General features: G+C 34.8%; 1 protein-coding gene across 3 annotated transcripts; it reads right to left on the reverse strand.

The window, feature by feature from the left end:
• Window positions 1-816: 816 nt before the first annotated feature.
• On the reverse strand, window positions 817-23,939 carry LOC136025442 (lysoplasmalogenase TMEM86A-like). Of its 3 annotated transcripts, none has more exons than XM_065701486.1 (5): window positions 23,820-23,939; window positions 15,823-16,101; window positions 12,500-12,588; window positions 5,109-5,326; window positions 817-1,459 (listed from the first exon to the last, which is right to left on the reverse strand). In XM_065701486.1, the coding sequence occupies exons 2-5, from the start codon at window positions 15,996-15,998 to the stop codon at window positions 1,376-1,378; spliced, it is 567 nt and encodes a 188-aa protein (XP_065557558.1). In that variant the 5' UTR covers window positions 15,999-16,101; window positions 23,820-23,939; the 3' UTR covers window positions 817-1,375. The 3 variants fall into 3 exon arrangements, with proteins under 3 accessions (XP_065557558.1, XP_065557545.1, XP_065557552.1); XM_065701473.1 differs by having other exon boundaries at window positions 12,395-12,588; XM_065701480.1 differs by lacking the exon at window positions 23,820-23,939 and adding an exon at window positions 16,508-16,524 and having other exon boundaries at window positions 12,395-12,588.
• Window positions 23,940-25,521: the final 1,582 nt, after the last annotated feature.

Here is a 25,521-nt window from a genome sequence, read left to right on the forward strand (position 1 = left end):
CCAGATAAAATCTTGGCCTAACGACGTCAGAAAAGATGTGGAATTCCATCTTTGGAATTCCGAAAGCATGGTCACAAATAGGATAAGGAGTGGCTGGCGTTTATTCGACCACTCACAAAAGAGTGAACCCATTGGAAGCATTTGGGTCCAGCAGCCTCTTGATGCCAAGTTAGTCTGTATAGCCTGTGTCTCGTCTTAAGTAAGTAAGACTTTAATTAAAACCGCTCGGCGATTGGTTGAACCGACCTTTCCACTCGAAATGAGAAACTCAGTTTGAAGAAAAAAAAAAGCTTGATGGAACAACTTTATATAGACTCTGCCAAAACAGTAGCTAAAACTTTGGTCTTCAACTCTCTTGAAAACTCCCACAATTTTTTTTTTCTTAAACGCGCTTTACACAAAAAAAGAAAAATTTAACTTTTTTTATGATCTCTAGATTACCCGTAACATGGAAACTAGTCTTATGGTAACGTATTGGGTTTGACCTTAGTTTTGTAAAATTATAGCCACAGATCGAGCCCGGCTGTACCACCACACTGCAGGGCCGACACAGGGACCTTAGTAGTTAAAAAGCGTCGTTAATCCAATTAGTTACCACAACTACCATGTAAACTATCAACAAAATGCCATAATATCAACCATATAATACCAACCCATAATACCACATAAACTACCCATAAATTTAATAATAAAAACCAGCAAAATGATTAAATGTCCATGAGAAAAAAGAATTCTTCCGGAATGAGGCTGCTTCCCAAAAACATAGCAAGCAGTGCTATTTCTGCTTCAACCCATATTTCAACCCATAATACCACATAAACTACCCATAAATTTAATAATAAAAACCAGCAAAATGATTAAATGTCCATGAGAAAAAACAATTCTTCCGGAATGAGGCTGCTTCCCAAAAACATAGCAAGCAGTGCTATTTCTGCTTCAACCCATATTTCAACCCATAATACCACATAAACTACCCATAAATTTAATAATAAAAACCAGCAAAATGATTAAATGTCCATGAGAAAAAACAATTCTTCCGGAATGAGGCTGCTTCCCAAAAACATAGCAAGCAGTGCTATTTCTGCTTCAACCCATATTTCAACCCATAATACCACATAAACTACCCATAAATTTAATAATAAAAACCAGCAAAATGATTAAATGTCCATGAGAAAAAACAATTCTTCCGGAATGAGGCTGCTTCCCAAAAACATAGCAAGCAGTGCTATTTCTGCTTCAACCCATATTTCAACCCGTAATACCACATAAACTACCCATAAATTTAATAATAAAAACCAGCAAAATGATTAAATGTCCATGAGAAAAAACAATTCTTCCGGAATGAGGCTGCTTCCCAAAAACATAGCAAGCAGTGCTATTTCTGCTTCTTCAACACTACTTCAAAGGTGCCAAGTGATATGCATAATTGAGCTCCATAATAAGTCATCATTACTATGAACTAAAAAGGGGAAAAAACAAATTATCCATTGGCTTAACTCGGACAAAACGTAAATCTCAAATAGAAAGGGAAGCCTGGGTGATTAGTATAACCGTATTTGCTGATTTAAAGTCTCATCTGAACTGAATATCCTAACATAGAAGGGTTTCTTATTGATCAAGCGAAATATACACGTTTTAAGTCAGTCTTAAACGTCCTTCGTCCTTTAAGTCAGTCCTTTAAAAAAAAAAACGTCCTTCGTCACTTAAATACGTATGTGCACCAGTTCCTTAAGCAGTGCAGCCGAAACTGAAATTTTAAAATAGTATTATAAATTAAAATCAGAAATAAAATCCAAGCTTTAATACCGCCCCAATTTTTTTTTTTCCAATAAAATTAACGGCATCACTAAAACCTAAACAACAAAGAGCTATAATCGATTAGTGCTGCCACCACCCGCAATCCCTTGCTATATATCTGAAAGTTAACAAATGTTTAATTGACAGTATTTTAGAGTACTAAGCAAAGCTAATTGAAAAAAAAGGATTTTATTTCACAATCATCAAACTGAAAACTGTATTGTTTAAAGCAGATACAAATAAATAAGTATTTCCTTCTTAATGCACGGAAAAAACTTTTATTATAACATGCTCTTGTGTTATAGCGCTCGTTGTTAAGCAATTGGAATGGGGGGGGGAAATTTCCCTACAGAGTGAGCAGTTAAGGGGACAGTGGCCCTCTTCCATATACAAAATAATTCATGTTCGTTTTTAATTTGACTTTTATGTAACGATGATTAAAGAAAAAAACGGCTAATTTGGGAGGTTTTGATTTTCAAGTTGAACTAAAAAAAAGTTATTTTCAAATAAAAAGAAAGAGCGACACTAAAATTTAAAACGTGCAGAATTTATTCCATATTTGAGGTGGCTATCTCCACCACAGTCCCCACTCTTTATGTCAAATTTTTATAGTGCTAAGCTAAAATCATTTATGAATGCACTGCTGCTTCGGCAGTTGTTCTTTAAATACTAAAGTCAACCTTTCGCGTAAAGAGTAGGAGATAAGGAGGAGATAGATTTCTTTAGAAACGGAATAGTTTATGTTCGTAATAAAATTTGGAGGGGGAGGGTCTAAACTATTAAAAATAACTATAGGACAGCAATTCCATAGTTTTCTGGATGAATTATTCGAAGAAATATCTTTTTATAAGAATGTCTACCAAGGACGATGGTACGGAGGGGGGGGTGTCAATCCTTCCTCGTAAGCAATCTGGTATTAAAAAGTGTTTATGATTAAGAAAATGATAAATATTCCCATTTAAATTTTTATGAAAACAAAGCACCTGCTAGTCTTCGTATCCGTCTCCTGGGAAATTCCCTAGCAGCACTCATAATGCCCCTCCCCGACCTTTCCAAAATTTGTGCCACTAAGTATAATAATATAACCTCTCATGAAGAACAGAAAAAATTCAGCCCCCTCGTAAACAAGATGGTATTAAAAAGTATTTACATTCCCAAATTTCGATGAAAACAAAGCACCTGTTGGTACTCGTAACCATATCCTGGGAAATTTCCTAACGGCCCTCATAATGCCCCTCCCTAACCTTTCCAAAATTTGTGCCGCTAATAAAATCATCTGTCATGAGGAACAGACAAAAATTCTGCAACTAGAGGAACCTAGTCTCCGTATAACAGACTTAATCCAAAGCTATTCAAGCGAATAAATAGACATTATAGATTCCCTTTGAACCCCCCCCCCCAGAAAAATTCGGTATTTATTTGAAGGTTCAAGGAAGACAAAAATTTAGGCAATAAGACACTTGTTTACCCTTCAGGTACATTTCTCCTCTCCATCATATACTGCCTCTGAAACTGGGAAGCACAAAATATACTTTTTATAATTTTAAACCGATTTGCTAAATCAGAATTTTTAATTGATAGCTTTTCTTCCTCTTTGTAGTGTTTTTAGTCACCAAATCCCAGAAAACACCACCATGTTGTGGCGCCATCTATTTTACTACTCCAAAACTGTACTAGACCTTTAATTTCCATGATCATTCTTCAAGTGGGGAAAAAAAATACAAAATTACGCGAGCTTGTGGATAGGGGCTTGGAAACTGAAAAACGTTCTCTGACTTGCCACACTTGATGATGCAATTTTCATCGAGATGCCAACGCATTCAGCTCGAAAAGACAAAAATAGGAAAGGAAAGTAGACGAAATAGAAGTTTCCGAGGCGCAAATATAACTAATGTCTTAAATACATAAGAAACAACAATATACTTTGGAATTATATGGTGAAGCCAAGTTTTGATAGAAGAAGGTAATTTTTCTGGTAATTGACAAAGATAGAAGACGTCTATATCTAATCCATAACGATAAAAGATGGAAATTCTACGGAGCAAAACCCCAGAGCATGGTCATTAAGTGAAGCATGGCTTGTATGCCTGACATACAAGTCTTCCATGTCTTCCTACGAAATGTCTAAAAAAAATTGCTTAAAATTCCAGTATTTTTCAGTGAGTTAAAATGATCATTTTGAAAATACTGTGAAACAAAGATTAAACAAAATAGTTGAAACAAAGATTATCAAAGCCATACAGCGTTTGGCGACACCTGGCATTTTTTTCAGCGTAATATAGAGGGAGTTCTAATGAGTCGTGTCATAGAAAAGAAGAAAATTTTTTCTGTTTTTCTTAAAGAAAATTGAGTAAAAGAAAATAACTGACATCAGCAATACTTATTTAATTCATTGTATTTTGTTTTAGAAACTAATAGCTTAAGAACAGATCACATTTTCCTTTCTGGCTAAATCTGCATATAATTACTATAAGAGTAATTAATTTAATTAGTGTAATTAGTAAAACTATGGTAATAATAAGTATCTGATCTCAGTTCTTGACGTAATAAATATCTCATATTCCTGAACCATACTCTTTGATCATTCTTAAAAATTCCTTCAATTTGTTAGCAAAATACTTAATTGAGAAAAGGAAACATTTTTGAATGAATTTCCATTAAAAAATAGGTTTTGTTTTTATTCAGTGTCAGTATATAGCAAAATTTTATGTAAACAATTCAAACATATATAATTTTAACTCATTTTTTTCAAGTAAAAAATTTTTTGTTGTGAAAAAATGCTGAAAATTCCAATATTTTTCAGAGAGTCAAAATGATCTTTTTGAAATTACTCTTTTTTGTAATATTTTTATAAATTCATTCAACTAGTTAACAATATACTTAATCGAATAAAAGACAAATCTTTCAATAATGTTCATTAAAACCTGTGTTTTCCTTTTTGTTTTAGTCCGTTCTCAGCTTATTGTCATATTTTACATACGCAATTAAAACATACATTATTTTAACTCATTTTTATATATATTACCGTAAAACGTTTTTTTGTTTCTTTCTATCTCAACTAATCAAGAATTTCATGGAAAGCATTTAAGACTACATTAATTGTTATCGAATTAGAATGATCGTATAATCTTTGAAATTTTCGAGTTTGTTCTTTATCAAGTCAGATCTAAGTTTACATGTAATCACATGTATTTCTTCAATTTCTAAGCGTTATAGTTCATTAAGAAAAGCGAAATAAACCCGTATTCGACTTTTTTCTGAATGCAACGTCAGTATTTTGTCATATTTGTCAAAAAAAAAACAATACGAACCTCTCCATAGGGAATCGGCGTTAAAAATTTGTTAACTCCCAAAACAGCGTCTGATAAAAGGAAAAGCACTGATCCAAGGGCTGATATAAGGCGCCATCTGCTGGGTGATGTCAAATACCTAGCAGTAGCACGCCAAGCCATTGTGGTAAGTAACAGAGCATATGCAGGGACAGCAACAATAAAAATATCATCAAGTCCGGTCACCAAAATGGAAATAACTGGAAACAAGAGAATAGTCAAAATGGATGGCGGAGCATCTCAAAGCCTGCAATAGGTTGATTTATGACCTTGATTCATGAGTTGTTTGACTTCTGTTATTAATAATTGATTAAGAAATAATGGGATTGACCCAAAAAAAGCGACAAGAATAAACCAAAGGAATTGAAGAATACATTTTAACGAGGAAGAATAAATTAATCTTTGTTGCAAATTAGTTTTTCTCTCTAATTAGCTTTCTCTCTTTGTTGCAAATTAGTTTTTGTGAATATTCAACTGTTTTTTAGTTTATTCGTTTTATTTGCAGATCTCTATTTTACAATATAAATGTGCTTTGTTAATAAATAGTTTATATTAACCGTCACGATGTGAGACTCACATTTTGGTTGTGATTGAATTACCATTAAAACAGTTTGTTCACAAGTTTATTCGTTTTATTTGCAGATCTCTATTTTACAATATAAATGTGCTTTGTTAATAAATAGTTTATATTAACCGTCACGATGTGGGACTCACACTTTGGTTGTGATTGAATTACCATTAAAACAGTTTGTTCACAAGTTTGTAAGTCGAGATTATGTGCAATATATATTTAGAGGTTATTTACTTAGATATGGTTTATCGTATTAATCTTTATTTTGTGGCGGAAAATATAAAAGTTCATGCACATTGATTTTTTATTGCTACAGAAGCCTCTTAAGCAAGGACAGAAAAAAAAATTAGCAAAAACATACATGACAATAAAAATACCATAACATAATAACACAACAATAACAAAACAAACATAGTAAGACGCATCATGCCTTAATAACACAAAAAAGGAAGGATTCTTCTATCAAGTGACGTCATTGGTTAAGACGTGGCAAAGGTGTAATTATGATAATCAAAATAAATTAGCTCGGGAGAGGCTAAGCAGTATCGAATTGTGGTTGAGGGGTGCTAAATGAATTTTTAAAGGTTTATGTGAATAGTTCCAACACATCTATTATAAATTACAATTGTCACTTTAATTTGACCCCCAGGGAAACTTTTTTAAATCTCATTATGTTATTTGAACAGTGTTGGATACATCATACTTTTAGCATAAACTAGTCATACATAAGAAATATCATAAGCACTACCAGGGAATTTTCCAGGTCCAACGGGAACCAGAGAATGAGACAACAAGCGAGACCATCAAATGGTCCCAGCCAACGACAGCCCCAAAATTGACGAGGAAAAGGCCCAAGCCATACAAATGATTCCGAAAAAAAATAAAATGCCTCTATTTCAACGCTGACTCTCTCTTAAACAAAATGGAGGAAGCAAAGCAGGTTATAAAACTGGAAAATCCGGATATTGTGGCAATAGTAGAAGTTAAACCAAAAAACTACAGATACTTACCTACCGTCACAGAGCTCAGTATCGAAGATTATTATCTGTATGAACAAAATCTGGAAGAGAATACAGGTAGAGGGATAGTCTGCTATTGTCGAAAAGGCATCAACGTGCATCCAATATCGAGGTCAACCGACACGATTGAGCCCAAAGAAAGTCTGTGGATCTTCATTAAGAATCTGTTATCAAATTCATTGGAATCTGTTATCATAGCCCCAACAACACTGACACATCCGACGAAGCTCTGTTCTCGCAAATAGCAGCATTCGCTAAGAACACCAACCAAAAGCTTGCTATTATAGGAGATTTCAATCTCCCTAAGATAGACTGGAATAGGCGATACACCACGGAATCTACCGCAAGCTTGACGAGTAAATTCCTGGACGTTATTAACGAACATTTTCTAGAGCAGCTAATATCTGAGCCAACAAGGATGCGGGGATCTGACACACCAAGTATCCTCGACTTGTTACTGGTAAGCGATGGAGACCTGGTATCAGATATTAAGCAGTTGTCACCAATCGGTAAATCGGATCACTCGGTAATTGTGTTTAGCTTGGAAACGGAGGTTTTGAGGACATGTGTGGCACTGAAACGTAACTACTACAAGGGAGATTACGTTGCTATGAGAAGAGAGCTTTCGGATGTCAACTGGATTGAAGAATTCAGTGGGTTGGAGTCGTTAGACACCATTTACACAAGGTTCACTAAGATTGTAGCCTCAATGGAAGAACAATTTATTCCTATGCACAAGAAATACACCCGTGTTGCATTACCTAAGGCCCAAATTGAACTGATTAAAGCAAAACAAAAAGCATGGAGAGACTACAAAAGTAATCGACAAAGTAACGACCGAGAGAAAACATTCAAGAGGCTCCGCAACAGGGTTCGGAAAACAACAAGAACAGAAGGAAAGCTTAGAGAACGTAAATTAGCTTTCTCCTTGAAAGAAAACCCAAAAAGTTTCTGGAAACACATGAACAGCAAAAGGAAAAACAAAAGTGGAGTCTCATCTCTTTACGATCCCGTGAAACAAAAGCTGGTACACGACCCCATGGACAAGGCAAATTTTCTCAACAGCCAGTTCTCTTCTGTTTTTACTCAGGAACCTGAGAACGAAGACCACTTTAGCCGCGAGGAACCAAATTAGGGTCTAAGCGACTCGATAAGACCGATAGAGATCAACCATAGCGATGTTCTAAAAAAAACTCAGAGAACTTAACCCAAGCAAGTCCACAGGCCCAGACAATCTACATCCAAAACTGCTCAAAGAACTTGCAACGGTAATAACAGAGCCACTAGTCTACATTTACAGAAAGTCTCTTGAACTCGGTGAGCTTCCCACTATTTGGAAAAAAGCTATTGTCGTCCCAATATACAAAGGTGGGAAACGAGAAGACCCATCAAACTACAGACCGATAAGCCTCACTTGTATTACGTGTAAAGTACTTGAGTCTCTCATTGCAGACCACACCCTAGAACACTTAAAACGAGAAAAAATACTTACCGAAAAGCAGTTTGGTTTTCTTAAGGAACGATCTGCAGAGATCCAACTGCTTTGTGCCACAGATGATTGGAAGAAAAACATCGACAAGGGGATCCAGATTGATCTCATATACTTGGATCTCAAGAAAGCCTTTGACAAAGTTCCCCATAAGCGTCTCGTCAAGAAGCTCAGGAAATACGGTCTCTCCTCATCCGGGTCCTCATTCAGTCTTCTTCAATGGATTACGGACTTCTTAAATGGCAGAAAGCAAGTTGTGTGCGTGGAAGGTTGTCTCAGCAATACCGAAGAAGAAGTTCTTAGCGGAGTACCCCAGGGGTCAATTCTCGGCCCCCTTCTGTTTAATCTCTACATCAACGACCTAGTTGAGGGCATCAAATCTGACATCCTTCTCTACGCGGACGACACAAAGCTCTATCGCGTCATCTCGTCATGTGAAGACATTCACCACCTGCAGGCGGATCTCCAACGAATCGATGACTGGATGAAGAAGTGGATCATGGAAATCAATACCCAGAAAAGTTATATCCTCACTCTGGGTCCACAAAACTTTTCGTCCTCATACTTTCTTGGTTCCGCTGCACTCACTCTTAGTAGAGAAGAAAGAGACCTAGGCATCTTAGTGGATTCTGAACTGAACTTCAGTAGCCACTATGAAGCTGTCGTCAAGAAGGCTTCCAGAGTTGCTGGTATGATCAGAAGAAACTTCTCGTGCGAGGACGACAAAATGCTTGCTACGCTCTATAAGTCCCTTGTCCGCCCGATTCTTGAGTATGGACATTGTTCTACAAGACCATATTACAACAAGGACATAGATGCTCTCGAGAATGTTCAGAGGAGGATAACTAAATTCTCTCCCAGGTTACGCTTCCTTCCCTACGAAGAGCGGCTTAGAAAGCTTGAAATCCCAACCCTCGCCTATAGATTCCATCGTGGTGATCTTATTGAAATGTACAAGCTCTGCAATGGAGCCTATGATAACGTACCAGCCCAGAGAATCGTGCAGTTCAATAAAAATCATCTCCGAGGACATCAGTACGAAGTGAGTATGGAACGTTTTTACAAGGATATGGGCCGATGGACTTTCGGCAACCGAGTTGTTCAGCATTGGAACAACTTACCAGAAAGAGTAATCTGCTCCACAAACCTACGGACATTCAAGAAGAAAGTTGATGAATATTATTCAAGTGACATTTTCTCCTTATGCAAATTTAGAAGAAATGCAAATTAAGATTTTTGTTTTGTAGAGGCTTAACGGCCTGCCATCAAATTTGCGAATATATTTTTTAACTATTTACGTAACACGTTTCCTTTCAAGAGGCCTAATTGCATTTTGATACCTGACACCCAGATTCCTTGCTTTTGAACCTATCTCACAGCTTCCGTGTGTTTGGCAATGAGTTGTTGACTCGCTGCTAATGAATCTAAAAGTTCTTGTTATGCTTGCAAAGGATCCAAATCGATTAATACCCTACATTCCTCAATTTTGACTTTTTTAATTGTCACTACTGTCAATTTATATTGGATCAAAACCGCAATCAAATACCTTATACTGAATAAAAACAAAATTGCTTCAAAATACCGAAGTTATCTATCTGAAAAGCCAATCGTAAAAAACGTAACAAAATATAACAAACTGAAATTAGAAAACATAACACCAAATAGAAATCTCATAACATCAATGAGAAAAAAAAACAATGACGCACACATTGACCGCAAATAACATAATCCATTTAGTTACACTTTTAATCCAAATTCCTACGATTTTCCTTTTCTATTGTCACTTCTGTGAGAAAAAGAAAAACTTAGTTTTTTAATGGTAATACAAAAAGAAACATTTTTAAATGAAAATACCCCCCAAAAATGTATTTATTTGATCTACGGGAGAAAGCGATATCTAGAGGGAACCCCCCCCCCCCCCAAAGATGATACGGCTGTTAAAACCTGAAATACAGCAAAATACTGCTGCTACTAACAACTCACCGCAGTATCAAGCCCTCTGAGGCCAACACAGCTACGCACACTCCTCCTCCATCCTGATCTATTCAAAGCATCCCTCTTTAGACCCTACCAGGAAGTTCCCATATCCTCTAAATCTTTCTTTATTACATCCTCCCACCCCAACCATCTGACGACTTGCTTTCCGTTTAGCCCTAGACTGTTGGCCGAAAGGGACAATCTTCGGCAGTCTATCATCCGTCATCCTCAGAACGTACCCAAACCAACTAAACTTTTCTCACATAGAAAAGCGGTACTAAACCACATTTTTCATATATCCTACTGTTTGAATCTAGAACAATCCGTAGGCAATTTCTCTGGAAAACACCTAGCAAATCTTCATCCCCTTTTCAGAGCGCCCATGCTTCAGAGATATTTTTGACCACTGTCATCACTGTACGTCCAAACTATGTACAATACGTCCAAAATGTCAACCTACGCCCAATACTTCCAATATGTCAACTAACGTTCAAACTACGTGCAATATTTCCAAATGTCAACCTACGTCCAATACTTCCAATATGTCAACTAACGTTCAAACTACGTGCAATATTTCCAATATGTAAACCTACGTCCAATACTTCCAATATGTCAACTAACGTTCAAACTACGTGCAATATTTCCAATATGTCAACCTACGCCCAATACTTCCAATATGTCAACTAACGTTCAAACTACGTGCAATATTTCCAAAATGTAAACCTACGCCCAATACTTCCAATATGTCAACTAACGTTCAAACTACGTGCAATATTTCCAATATGTCAACCTACGCGCAATACTTCCAATATGTCAACTAACCTTCAAACTACGTGCAATATTTCCAATATGTCAACCTACGCGCAATACTTCCAATATGTCAACTAACGTTCAAACTACGTGCAATATTTCCAAAATGTAAACCTACGCCCAATACTTCCAATATGTCAACTAACGTTCAAACTACGTGCAATATTTCCAATATGTCAACCTACGCGCAATACTTCCAATATGTCAACTAACGTTCAAACTACGTGCAATATTTCCAATATGTCAACCTACGCCCAATACTTCCAATATGTCAACTAACGTTCAAACTACGTGCAATATTTCCAATATGTCAACCTACGCGCAATACTTCCAATATGTCAACTAACGTTCAAACTACGTGCAATATTTCCAATATGTCAACCTACGCGCAATACTTCCAATATGTCAACTAACGTTCAAACTACGTGCAATATTTCCAAATGTCAACCTACGCCCAATACTTCCAATATGTCAACTAACGTTCAAACTACGTGCAATATTTCCAATATGTCAACCTACGTCCAAACTATCTGCAATATGTCATACTTACATCCAATAAGTCTGTTATGTCAACCAAGGTCCAACCTACATCAAATATGAGTAAAACAAAATGTCATCTCATTCAGTTTACAATCGGATGACTGATATATCAAAATTAATCCAAACTAACAGTGTATACTTTACGTTGTTTTTCAAAAATTTCCTTTATACAGTTAATAAACAAGCAGATATATTTCATTCTAAAACTGAATAAGTTTTATAGCAAAGGGTTTCTCAACCAGGGTTCCCTAGAATCTTAATATAGATGGATTTCATCACAAAAGAGTCACCAATGACGAACTAAAGAGAAACCGTGTCAGCTATGATGAAAAAAAATGCGATAAATATTGTAAATACTGTGTAGCCGTTTATAGAAAATTTCCTTTATTTATTCATTATCTTTAGTCATTTCAATTACTTTTACTGACTTTTCATATTCATTATAATGTTATTTTTTATTCTTTGGCTGATGAAATATAATTAATCAAAAGTAAAACTGATTAGACCATCGAGAGATAACAAAAGCTGTTCAAGAACGAATTCAAAATGACAACAAGAAATATAATAATAACGAATTGTTTCAACTTGCCAATTGTTCTCTTTCTTTCTTAGAATAGTTTCAAAATGTTATATAAACACTATATACTGGGCCACAAACATTATTAAAAAATTATGCAAGGAGGGGAAAATGGAGCATGGAACAACTATGGTACAAATGGAGTGAGATTAATTCTTTCTTCTTTGAATAAATTAATTCACTTTTATATTGCAAAAGGTGGATGATACAAAATGCTAGCATAGATTTATCCAACACAAAACAGGAAGGATTCCCCAAACACTAAGAAAGAAGTTGAAAGCATACTTATAAATACAAAAAAGTAAAGTATGACCCCCAGCTTGGGAAACAGTGGCTTCCATCCAAAATTAGATATATAAACCATATGTGCCAGAGAAAAAGCCAGCATACCAGGAAGGAACAAATCTGGCCAAACTAAAAACGCATCACCAACACTGGAGAGGGCCAATCCAATTGCTATTTTCTTTGAAAACCCTTTACTAAATAATAAAAAAAAGTGTTATGAAGTATGAAATAATTGAGGCTTTATTAATCACGAATACTATCACCACATGTCAGAGATCATAGAGCTTTTTGATTTGTGAGGTACAAAATAAGAAAATCATTTCCACTGAACACGTATCCTAATTCTTGGAGACATAAAGGTAAGGGGCAAAGATTTTTTTTTAATGAAGAAATAAAACACCTATTTTAATAAATATAGAGGGGTTAGTTATTCTTTATGAAAACAAAAAAAGGTAAACAAATATAGGGATGATTGGTCCCTGAACCAACCCAACTGGCACCCTGCCATGGTATGTTATATCTCTTTCCAACATGGAAAACAACTAAATCTGTCACCATGAAATTAAAAAAGACAATAAACCCAGTGGTCTTTGGGCTACAGTGAAAATTCTGATCATCAGGAATGTCCCTACTTACAAGGCTTATAAAAATCCTAGGAGTAAGACATAAATGTATATGTTATGAGAAATATGTGGTGCATGACATTTATCTTTGTATATCATATGTACGATAGGAGCATTATATTCAAGTTAGAGTCGAATAATCAATTCATATAAACTCTCAGAAAAATTATAAGTATCCCCACCTACATTATAGCCAAAGTTATTATTATTAGCAACACTTAGCTATCATAATTGTCATTTTTACTATTATTATTTCCCATTTTGTCTATTGATTAGAAAGTTGTTTTCACCTTGTGCTAGTGGTTATTAATCGTCATTGTTGCTATTATTAATTGGTTTCTATTGTTTGCTGTTGTTTATAAGATTCTATTGTTTAGAAAACATTATTACTGTTATTTTCACAATGTGCTAGCAGTTATTAGTTCTATTGTTTAGAAAAATTATTACTATTATTTTCACATTTTGCTAGCAGTTATTATTAGCACTCAGAAAGCAATGTCTGCCATAAGAGTTTATGGATTTTTCTGATAACATGTAGGTTGAACTACTCAAACTAGAAGCTCTTATGCTCTTCAAGGAAATTATATCCTGTTCAACACAATTGTTTACATTCAGTTGTGCTACCTTTAACCAAAAAACTCAGTTTGGTTTGGACAAATTCCCACATTTCTCTACTGTTGTCAGTAACTGTAAAAATTCAGAACTGTCGTTTTACTTTACAACTGATAAAAAACAACATTACGAAATTACCCAGGGAGGGGGGTCAGAACTTTTATTTTATCAAGGTTTCAATGGAATTATTTCTCATCTTCTTACTTTTATTCTCTTTTCCATGTCATCTTGTTTCTTCACTCAAGATAACATCCATCCAGCAGAATAATGCTGGGCGAGCTTTTCTTTCTTTTAAAAAACAGTTTCAAATTTAATACAAGCCTTATATTCCTGGTCATAAACATTATTAATATGCCAAGGGGTCATAAATTATACAAAGAGGGAAAATAGAGCTAAACAGGGTGAAGTTACTTCCTTCTTCTTCAGGTTAAATCTAATATGAAAGGTTTCGTGAGTTAAATAATAATTTTTGTTTTCTAAACATCACCAACAAGTCCCATTAAAAAAAGCATTTAGATAATAAGATGTAATTACAAACAATAATTACAAAAACTCCGGAGGGGGGAGGGGCATTGATAAAAAATAAATTTGATTGGATAATTGAGTAATAAGTGCCCAGAAATTCAAGAACTGCTGAGATTCAGCAACAAATCTCTCATTAAAAAACGGAATTTTTTTTTTTTAGATAATCAGATGTTATTACAAAGAAAAGTAAAAACTTCTTGAAGCATTAAGAGAAACTAGCTTCCCCAAATTTATCTATTAATTTCAATTTTTACAATAGCAACGACAAGCTACCATTTTAAAACATATTTTACTCACTATTTATTGAGTGTTTAAATGTGACTGGATACATTTAATGACTGAGGCAAGAGCAAATCCAATCTGCAGAGTAAAATGCACATTACTATGTACAGACACAGCAAAGAGTAGATAGCATGATGTCTACATAAAAGTTTATTGCATAATTAACTGATTTAATAATTTACAAAAACATGCAAAATCTACATTCAGATCTGAAATGTTTACATATAACTTTATTGCATAATTAACTGATTTAGTAATTTACTGTGAACACAAAAAATGCAAAATTTACATTCATATCTGAAATCTATGGACTTTCTTATATAATCCAATAGAAAATTTTTGAATATTAAGTCATCTAGCAAAAACGTCATTATTGGTATTCTAGTCATAGAATTTAATCATCAACTATGCTTTCAAAAAGTTCTGGTATACAAATTTGTAGTTACTACTTTTTGTTCAATCATAAATTTTACTTTTAGGAAGTCCTGATAGCAACTATGTAGTTGCTGTACATTCTTTTCTAAAATAAAAAAAAATAACAACTTGCTACAATATTGGTGTTTCAGCAAATTTTTAAACCTAAGACTACATGCAAAAAAAACAAACATTTTATTTCTCAAGTTTTCTTTTCACCTTCCATAATGTATGCATATTTATACTTTTAATTTGTATAGCTTTTTTGTTATGACAATAAACGCGATCTGGTTGCTAATCCAACACTAGCAAAAATAATTTTGATCAGGTGATTCATGCACATACTTTTTAATGGCCCAAGCATGATGTTTGATACTTCCATTGTTTGTACTTTGCATGATTTGGATAAAAAATGAGTTTTGCCTAATCAGGCTGAACTGACTGCACATATCCCACCTATTAAAGGCATTAGAAATGGTGCAGCTGCCTTGACTAGGTGATATAGGAACAACATTATTTTTTTCAAACAATCACGACCATGAGGATTATCTGTCAAGTTCTGGAATATAATAGATTTCTTTGACTATTCCCACCTCTGTTCCGGCATTAGACAAAAGTACCCCAAAAATCTTTAATTTGATTTTTTCTCCCTTCCAACTATGTTTTCTTTACTATTTGTAAGTATTTCTTGAAATTCTTACTATTTTTGTTGTATATATTTTTTGTTACAGCAGATTTTTTGCTGAAATGAAAACACCTTGTAGCTTAAACAGGAAACATTTACCTTTAATCTTAATTTTAATAACCTAGAATATAATTTTTTTTTTCCATACTACTATGTTTTTCATTGATTGGCACTAGATTTCCTCTAATCCCATGATTAAACATGCAGAAACATTGCCAAACTAGCCAATAACCTCTTTTTATGTGTAACCTTACCCATTCAAAATCAATAGTGAAAAAAAATTATACCTTTCACTAGACATCTTTCTGTTTGAAACAGCAATATAAACGAGACAATATATTGGCAGGCATTTCAGAATTGCTTTCCTGTAAGAAGGGTCTGATGCAGCAAAAACATGAGTCTTGAAATAAATCACAACAGAAGAAAAAAATGGCAATAGCTTCAAGGTAAATGACCTCTCCATTAAGAAACAAACTTCCTCAGACGTCTCAAACTCTGCACAGGTTCAGATACTTTTGATATACAGCTTCTTTTTGTTCCTTTATTCAATTTTCTTAAGTGTGTTTCTAGAAATTAAATATGTTATCACAAAGTAATTATAACACATTATTTGTAAAATTCTAATTAATAAAATACACAACCATAAAAAATGTCATGTTACTACATAAAGTAGCAATGATTGTAAACATAGAACCTGATTAATTAAATTGCTCTAACAGAACTTATACAGCCTTAAAAAAAAATTAAAAAACCACATGCCTCAGGAAAGTGAAACTTTCCTTGATTGATGTAGCAAAGACAAGAACTTAGCAGTAAACTGAATAGAACTGGGGCCAAATGAGTAAAATTAGGTGAGAATATAACCATAACAATCTAAACTATATACTAATATGTTTCTAGTTAAAATCATTCAAGATTGAAAGACTAAATGTCTTTCCCCTACGATGAAAGACTAAAAAAAACTCAAATTACCCACTCTGGTGTACCACCGCAGACGAGGTGATATGCTGCTTACCCATAAACTCTCTAATGACACATCTAGTCTCCTCAACCTGAATATGTCCTACCAATCTCATACAAGAGGCCATTCAAAGAAACTTCCTAAATGCCATGTGAACGCTAGAATGCGTCAAAACTTCTTCTCCGAAAGATTTGTCAACGACTGGAATTCCCTCTCCAAGTCTACAGTGTCAGCAACCTCACCTATAACTTTCAAGAAGTCACTGAATAGCGAGTGGTCATGCAGGAACTGGAAATACTGCTGGCAAGATCCAGATCAGTAACAGATGTCAGTCATCATCACTCACAGAGCAACACAGATCCATTGGACCTTATCGCTCTGAAGTGCGAATTAAGGTAAGGTAATTAAAAAACTTGAAATATTTAGTTAATTGACTCAGCTTCAAGAATATTTTTCAGGGAAAACAATTTTTTATGCCTGTTTATTCTTTTGTTTATTCTTTTATTCTTTTTGGCTATCTTGGAAAGGCGTTAGGCTAGGAAAATGAGACTTTCAGTGATGGGTCTAAAGGCTAAAGCATGTTCTGAGAAGGTAATTTGAAATACCTACCTCTACTCCCTCTCCCTCTAGAGGGTCCTGACCTTTGATGACCTTTAAAAATATGCGTGTTATAGAAGTGAAACCTTACAAAATTGATCTTCTGCTTGAATGAAGTACAACAAAATTGTTTTCTTTACATTTCAACTTGACCAGTCTGCCAGAACTAGGGGGCATAGTCGGAAACTATATCAGAGGAGAGCTGCCACTAGACTATGCAATAACTTCTTCACTTATAGAATAGTGAATTTGTGGAATTCTCTCACCAAAGAAGTGGTCACTAGACGTCCAACCATCATCATCACTAACCAGCAATTCTACAGGATTTAATCCTTATTTTGCTGGACAATGCAATTTAAGGTAATAACTTTGCTCAATCCCAATTTATAAGGTTCTAAAGATATGCCAATACATTTCCTAAATTTTGAAAAAAACATTGATATGGCTCAGAATTCTACTCAAATAATAGGAATTGCATTTTGAGAACTAAAGGCAGAGAAAAAGCAACTGGTAACTGATAACTGAAGTAAAATGTTGTTTTGTCCAAATTTCAATAGATATAGACTTATCGAATAGGACATTTCAGGGCCCTCTAGAGGGAGAAGGAGTGAAGGTGAGTACTTTAAAATATCTTCCTGGGATATACTTTAGCCTGTAGACCCATCCCTAAAAGTTTCATTTTCCTAACCTAGCCCTTTTCCAAGATAGCCAAAAGTCACTAAAGTAGAATTTTACCAATATCTGCATTATTTTTTTTATAGCTATTTGATTTAATATAGGAGAAAGGTCCCATTGGCTATAATGTTGAGGATGCCATGACCCCTTGTAGTCACTGGGGAAAGGCTGTAAGCTATGCAATTTGTCCATTTGTTTAATGTGTTCAATTTTTCCATGGTTCACATATAGTATTTGTTAATCAGAAATATCAGAAAATTTTATGGGAAAGATTTTCTGGCAGGGTGAGGGGGGATTTAACAGAGAACATTTTCTGTGGGAAGGAAAGTTTTGAGGGGTAATTTGCAAGTGAAAATTTTACATGGGAGGGAGAGGAGGAAGTTTCCGGGAATGAATTGAAAAACAGTCAGAAATTAAATGAGAAGTTTTTTTTAGTGAAAGTAAGGACTGACATTACAACTTAAAATAAACAGAAATTAATTTGTATATGCCCTTACATAAGGAGCAGTCTAAAATAATAAAAGAAAAACTTGAGTGAATGAATAGATTAGATTCTAAATTTAAAGCTTGCAGCAGCAGCAGCAGATTTTGGACCTTTCTTGACTGCAGATGTCACTTAGGTCCTCATTCAATGGTTCTAAACACATCATCCTGGAAGGTTGAAAATACAAGGAAAGGCGGATTTGCCTCCCAAAGCTAAAATTGGTCATCAATAATTAAACATTTCACTCATATTGTCTGGCCTTGATACACATCATCTGACAAGTTTAAATAACACACTAGTCTATATCTTCTTGTCTACTCCTATGTTTTGTAGAAACTGAACTACTAGTCAAAATATTTGTATACTAAGTTTTTCGTCAGCCACTCCACCCAAAAGAAGGTTTATATTACATTGCATAGAATTCTGAGTAAGGAACTTTACAAAACTTTGTCTTTGATGTTGATAATTATCACAATTTAGAAGAACATGTGCAATTCTCTCTTTGTTACAATATGTGCAATATTCATCCTCTCCAAAAAATCTTGTGATTCTTTATCAGTTTGTCAATCATCTTAACTTGCATAGGAGAATCACATTCAGTAAAGGGGCCTGTCATTTTTGTGGCCTGCTTTGTAGCTCTGTCTGCTCTTTCATTACCATCAATCCCAACATGAGCTGGTACCCATTGTAGAATTACTTTGTGTTTTTTACAGACAGATGCAAACATAGAATAGCAAGCAATTACTTCCATTATGGACATCCTATTTCTATTTGCATTACTGATGGCATCAATAGAGGCTTTAGAATCTGAACATATAACTACCTTAGGATAATTTTGAAGATTGGTTCCTATATATTCCAAGGCTTTCTTAACAGCAATAACTTCTGCTTGGAATATAGATGTTTCAACAGGTAACTTAAATTGATTTATAATTTGCAGCTTAGGGATTGCAAATGCAGCCCCAACTGGTGTGTCATGTTGAATTTTTGATCCATCTGTATATATATATATGTACAAAGTCGCTATATAAGTTGGCCATGTGTAATCTAAAACTGATTGCAAGATTGAACCAGGATACTTCACCAATATTATTTACACACTCAAGATGACTCAGTTCCCAAGGAGATAATGGCACGTTTTCTGGGACCTTTAGCATGTCAGCTATTTTTAAACAGTAATCAAATTGAGAGCAGAGTTCAATGGCTTTATCAAAAATACTTTTCTGATTGTGTTGCTTTTGGCTGTTGTCTATGACAAAGATACCTGGTTTTACTATTCTTGATTTTACTGGATGTGTTCTGTCAGCTGTCCATAGTTTCTTGATATATTTTAACACTGTAGTACTTCTTCTTGATTCAAGGTCTTCCAGGCCACTCTCTGATAGCAGGAATGGAATTGGTGTTGTGTTCCTTTCTCCAAAGGAAATCCTCAGAGCTGAATTCTGTATTGTGGCTAGTCTTTTAAGGGTTGATTGTGGAGCTGATTGATAAATTGCTGCAGCATATTCAAGCTTTGAACAAATATACTTTTGATAAAAACTCAATCTGGAATTTCACTCTACTACCCCAAGAGGGACCTTGTTAATAATTTCGTAATGTTTAGTCTTCTGATGCATGCTGCTTTGGTGTATTCTATGTGAGGATTCCAATTTAGATTTCTATCAATAATACAGCCTAAAAACTTCATTTGATTAACATAGTCAATTTTCCTGCACCCTAAAGTCAATGTTGGAGCACTAATAGCAGTTTTTCTACTTATAAGCATACCTTTGATTTATGTAAGGAAAAATCAATGTCAATACTGACTGCCCAATTCTCTAGTTGTTGCAATACAGCTTTTATGCTTTTAGTGACCTCACTGTGACCCAAAAAACTTTATCATCTGCAAATATGCTTGCTCTGGATGTTCCATCATCTAGTGGTATATCATACATGCTGATGTTATATAGATCAGGTCCTAGTGCTGAGCCCTGTGGCACACCCCTTTTGACCTTCAATGTGCTGGTAGATATGGTATTTCCTACTCTAATGTGAATTTCCCAGTCTTTCAGGTAACTCTTGACAAATTTCAATATTCTTCCATGCATACCACTTTCAATAATACCATTCAAAATGTGTCTATGGGTTAGAGAATCAAAGGCACTTTCAACATCTAAAAATACTGCAATCATTATTAGCTGGTTCTGAATAGCATAAGTAGCATCTCATTGAAAGCACACCAGGTTGTCAATGGTACTTCTATTCTTCCTAAAGCCACACTGGACGTCTTTGAGGAACTTTCTTTTTTCTATTTCCCAATTCAATCTCCTTTTAATAAGTCTTTCATACAATTTGCCCAAAACAGGCAAAAGTGTTATAAAGCAGTGATTTTCAATCTTTGAGCTATCTTTATTGGCTTTAGGAATCATTATTGAAGTTGTTGTTTTCCATATTTTTGGGAAATAGCCAATAACTCATCATTGAGATTGGAAATAAACTGAGGAAATATCATGTCAGATCCAGGAGCAGTTTTTGGAAGATAAGATATAACATGTTGTATTTCTGCTAATGTAAATGGCTTATTGTATGGCTCATGTAGTTCTCTTCTGGAGAGTCTGTTGATCTTTGAGTTTTAGCAAATGATTCCAGTTGTATCATGATCCATTTTACCCATAGTTTGGCTGAGCTAAGCTAGCTTCACCTCTTTGTGCTTCAGTGAGAAGAGGAATGTGGTTGTAATTCATAGGTGGGTTATTACTTTTTGGAGGGCTTGTTCATCATATGTCTTACAAAGGAATATACTTTGTTTGCTGGAGTTTTGAAATCCAGGTGCTCCATAAAATCTCTGATGCTTTTACTTTTTGCAGCTGAAATTGATTTTTTAAATTTTGCATATGATTTTTTCATTTGCATCAGATTTGGTAAAGTAGTTGTAGCCAAATATATTCTGCTTTGTTTCTTATATTCCTTTTTTGACTCTGCACACTCTCTGTTCCACCAAATGCTGCTTTTTACCCTCTTATTGGTGCTTGCAGCAAATGGCATAGATGTCTTTGCAATTTCTAATATTTTATTCTGAAATAGGAGGATTCTGTCATCAATAAAGGTATCTGTAGTCAAGAGATTTTTTATGGGAATTACATTTAAATTGTCTTTAAAATGGGACCAGTTAGCCCTTTTTACCTGAAATCTGAATCTGTTACCTTGACTTGCTGAAAATGATCTACTATTGGTTTGTCTATTAGACTCTATTGCCAAATGGATAGGAGAATGGTCACTAAATAGTAAAGTTTCAGATGGGATACAAATGGATGTTATATCCACTATGTTAGGACTGGTCATAATCAGGTCAATTGTAGTTTCAATTTGAGAAAGGGGATTACATCTGGTGGGTAGTCCTTTAGGTGTTATTAGGCATATGTTGGTATCAAGCAGCAACTTGTCCAGGCTTCTTCCAGATGGGTTAATCAAATCACACTTACTGTACACCATACTTTACTGTGGGCATTGAAATCACCCACTATAATTAGGTCCTCATTATTTGGGATCAATTGGTGTAGTTTTTTCATTATGTCTCCAACAATGGGATTGCTTCCATTGGCATTGTAAACATTGAATATATTTAAAATACTGCCATTACCTTGAATCATTTTACATCCAGTAATTTCCAAATTCCATTGAAGGTTTTCTTTGATTTTTGGCTCAATTCTAGTAAAATGAATGTTATTTTTTAAACAAATAATGACTCCTCCTTTGGTGCCATTAGTTCTGTCTTTCCTGATAAAATTATAGTTTCTAAAGTTCATTCTTATATGGGGTTGTAGCCAAGTTTCCTGGATACATATTTTATCTATAGAATTGTCCTGGCAATGGTCAAGAATAATATCCTTTTTTTTCCTTTCCTATAGATTGAGCATTCCAAGACAATATTTTAAGAGCCATGGTGGTTACCTAATGAGGCTCTAATAAGTAAACAAACACTTGAAATCTTTTGTTCATTAAGGTCCCCTAAATTTAATTCTTTTACCAATTTGCCAAGTTTTTCAATTTGAGCTGGTAAGCTTAGGCTTGATAAATTTATAAGATCTGCACTGCACAGTAGACAAATTACTAACCTTTCTGCTACTTCTGTTTTTGATGATGCAATAAGTCTTTCAGTAGTTTGGTTTGATTAGGTCTGATTAAACTGATTATTATGTAATCTCTTCTTATTTAGAATGTCTGCATAGCTTTTATAGGCTACCTGTACCATGGAATCCTATTTGATGTTTTTCAGCCACTTGGAGGATTCCTTGGTTTTGATGTCTTACCAGGCATAAGTTGGATGTTGATGAGTGGCTTCAACCACAATTGGCACATGAATATGATTTTTGTCTAATTGCTGGGTCTATTGTTTTCAATGACTGGCCTGATTGGTGTTTCTCTGAGCACCTCAAACAGACTGACTCTTTAGCTCTGCATTCCTTTTGAGTGTATCCATATTTCTGGCACTTGTGACACTGAAGTACTCTGCAATAGTACTGGTATACCTCCCTTTTTCTTCCAAAGCACCAAACATTTGGTGGTAGGGTCCTACCCTCAAATACAACTAATATAGCAAGACTGTCTTCAATTTTTTTGGATTCTTTATTATATCTTTTCTGTCTTATAGCATCTTGTGCAGCTGTAGGAGCTTGTAAGCTCTCCTTGATTTCCTCTATGGTTAGGTTAAGAGGGATACCTTTAATTATTCCTCTTACAGTAGGTTGGATTCATTTAGTTTTTACAGATATGTTGCAGAGTGTGCTAATGGAAAGAATATTTTCACTATCATTCTCCCCTTGTAGATATAAGAACATATTCTTTCTTTCTTTCTTAACTTCAAGCTCAAATTTGGAATTTTTCAATGTTGTCTGGATTGACTTTGCTACTTCATGATCAGGGAAAATGTTTTCCCATTTTCTGCAATTACAATTTCTATTAATACTTTATAGCCTATTGTTCTTGCTCTGGGAAGCTTGGTGTATCCTTGTTAGTGTATTCTACTTGAGGTGCTGCAGCTTTCCTTTGATTACACTTTGTATTTACACCATTTTCACTATCTGGGGACAAATCTCTCCTTTTTATACCAATGTTTGGATTCTGTCCTAGTCTTGGTAATACTGATCCATTTTCAAGCATTATGATACCTTCTATTTCCATTGGATTTACAGATGTTCTGAGCTCTTCATCACTGTCATAAGAGGGTAGGCCTAATGCTGGGTAACTCTCTTCATTGAGTGCAGAAAATTTGTTTGAGGTTGGGATTGAGTAGTATGGGTATTTGGGATGTATAATATAACTTTGGGATGGCAGAATTGAGTTATGGCTTGCAGTAACAATTGGTTGGGTTGAGCTTCTCTGGAGATCTCCTGGTGTATATGTTGTTACACTTTGCCCGTTAGGGAGAATTCCAATTAGAGGTTGAGAGTGGGGGGGGGGGTGGAAATTTTGGATGGGACCAGGTAAACCCTGGTCAGGTAACTGAAGCATTCAGCTGCAATCACAATTGTCTAAAGTGTAACTATGGTAAAATAATCACAGAAATACAAAGAATCACCAATACTCACAAGAAAATTACAACTTTAAGCAAAAGATTTTATCCGTGAATTTAACTAGGAATAACCAGATTTACAACTTTGAAAATATGCACATGCACAAATTTTCAAAATTTTCGCAATTAGCTCAATGTTGCCATATTAAAAAGGTTTTGTAGTAGAAATATTAAGCGTTGAAAGTATTAAATAAAAAAACATGTTTTTTTTAATGAAAGTAAGGAGCGACATTGAAGGGTTTACCTTCTCGTAATACCTCGCTCTTTACGCAAAATTATTTTTAGTAACTTCAACTATTTATTCTACGGTCTTTGTGATTCAGGGGTCATTCTTAAGGAATTGGGACAAAATTTAAGCTTTAGTGTAAAGAGCGAGGTATCGACGAGGGGTGAACCCCCTCATATACGCAATAAAAACATACGAATATAGAAGTTCGTTATGTAAGTTAATTCGTAAGTTACGTATATTTTTTTAATGAAAACGTTTGTAAAAAATAAAAGTTCTAGTTGACTTTTTAAGTAATCAAAAAATTGGAGGGCAACTAGGCCTCCTTCCTCGCTTCTTTTTTCTCAAAATCTTCCCAATAAAACTATGAGAAAGCCATTTAGCCAAAAAAAAATTAATAAAAAATTTAGCCAAAAAAAAATTAAAAAAACTTATATGAAAGAGGCTTTTCAACCTCAACGTTGAGCAGGAAAAGCCCTTTTCATATAGGGAGTAATTTCTGTTCATGATAAGTTTGAATGTCGCTCCTTACTTTCATTTAGAAAAACTTATTTTTCTAATTAATTTCTGGACGTTTTTGAATTAATGCTTGGTTTGATCTTGGCTCTCCGCACATAAATAACTAAAACGAAATTTGCATAATAATTTTTTTGGCTAAATGGCTTTCTCATAGTTTTATTGGGAAGATTTTGAGAAAAAAGAAGCGAGGAAGGAGGCCTAGTTGCCCTCCAATTTTTTGATTACTTAAAAAGGCAACTAGAACTTTTATTTTTTTACGAACGTTTTCATTAGTAAAAAATATACGTAACTTGCGAATTGACTTACGTAACGAACTTCTATATTCGAATGTTTTTATTGCGTTTATGAGGGGGTTCACCCCTCGTCGATACCTCGCTTTTTACACTAAAGCTTAAATTTTGTCTCAATTCCTTAAGAATGACCCTTGAATCACAAAGGCCGTAGAATAAATAGTTGAAACTACTAAAAATACTTTTGCGTAAAGAGCGAGGTATTACGAGAAGGTAAACCCCTCATGTGTAATAATTTCTGTTCATTTTAAGTTTTAATGCTGCTCCTCGCTTTCAGCAGAAAAACTTTTCATATTTATTTTTTCATTGTTTTTTTTTTTTTTTAATAATGCTAGAAAATCCTGCGCTCTCTTCATTAAAAGCTTCTTCCCCCATAAGAAGTTCCTCCATGGAAAGACTCTTCCACTTACTGCCCCTCCTTTATCATCTCCCTCCCCATCAACTCTCCGCCTCCAAACCAAAAAAATCCCCCTGAAAACGTCTGTACACTTTCCCAGTAACCATTACTATATGTAAACACAGGTCAAAGTTTGTAACTTGCAGTCCTTCCCATGGGGACTGCAGGGTAGTAAGTCGTCCCCAAAGAAATAGTTATTAGGTTTTTTCGACTATGGTGAATGAAATGGCTATCTCATAATTTTTTTTTCCGGTGACTTCAGTGAAACAATGAGCGTGGGAGGGGG

Source organism: Artemia franciscana, chromosome 1, assembly GCF_032884065.1.
Source record: "Artemia franciscana chromosome 1, ASM3288406v1, whole genome shotgun sequence".
NCBI classification, from domain to species: Eukaryota; Metazoa; Arthropoda; class Branchiopoda; order Anostraca; family Artemiidae; genus Artemia; species Artemia franciscana.

Excerpts from the sequence above, each read along its gene's own strand:
- LOC136025442 (XM_065701473.1), bottom strand. The coding sequence starts at position 15,998 with ATGGAGAGGTCATTTACCTTGAAGCTATTGCCATTTTTTTCTTCTGTT. Across the intron at positions 5,327-12,394 it reads TTACTTTTTTGTATTTATAA|TTATTTCCATTTTGGTGACC; the intron begins GTATGCTTTCAA and ends TCTTGTTTCCAG. Across the intron at positions 1,460-5,108 it reads CGCCGATTCCCTATGGAGAG|TTCATAGTAATGATGACTTA; the intron begins GTTCGTATTGTT and ends TCCCCTTTTTAG.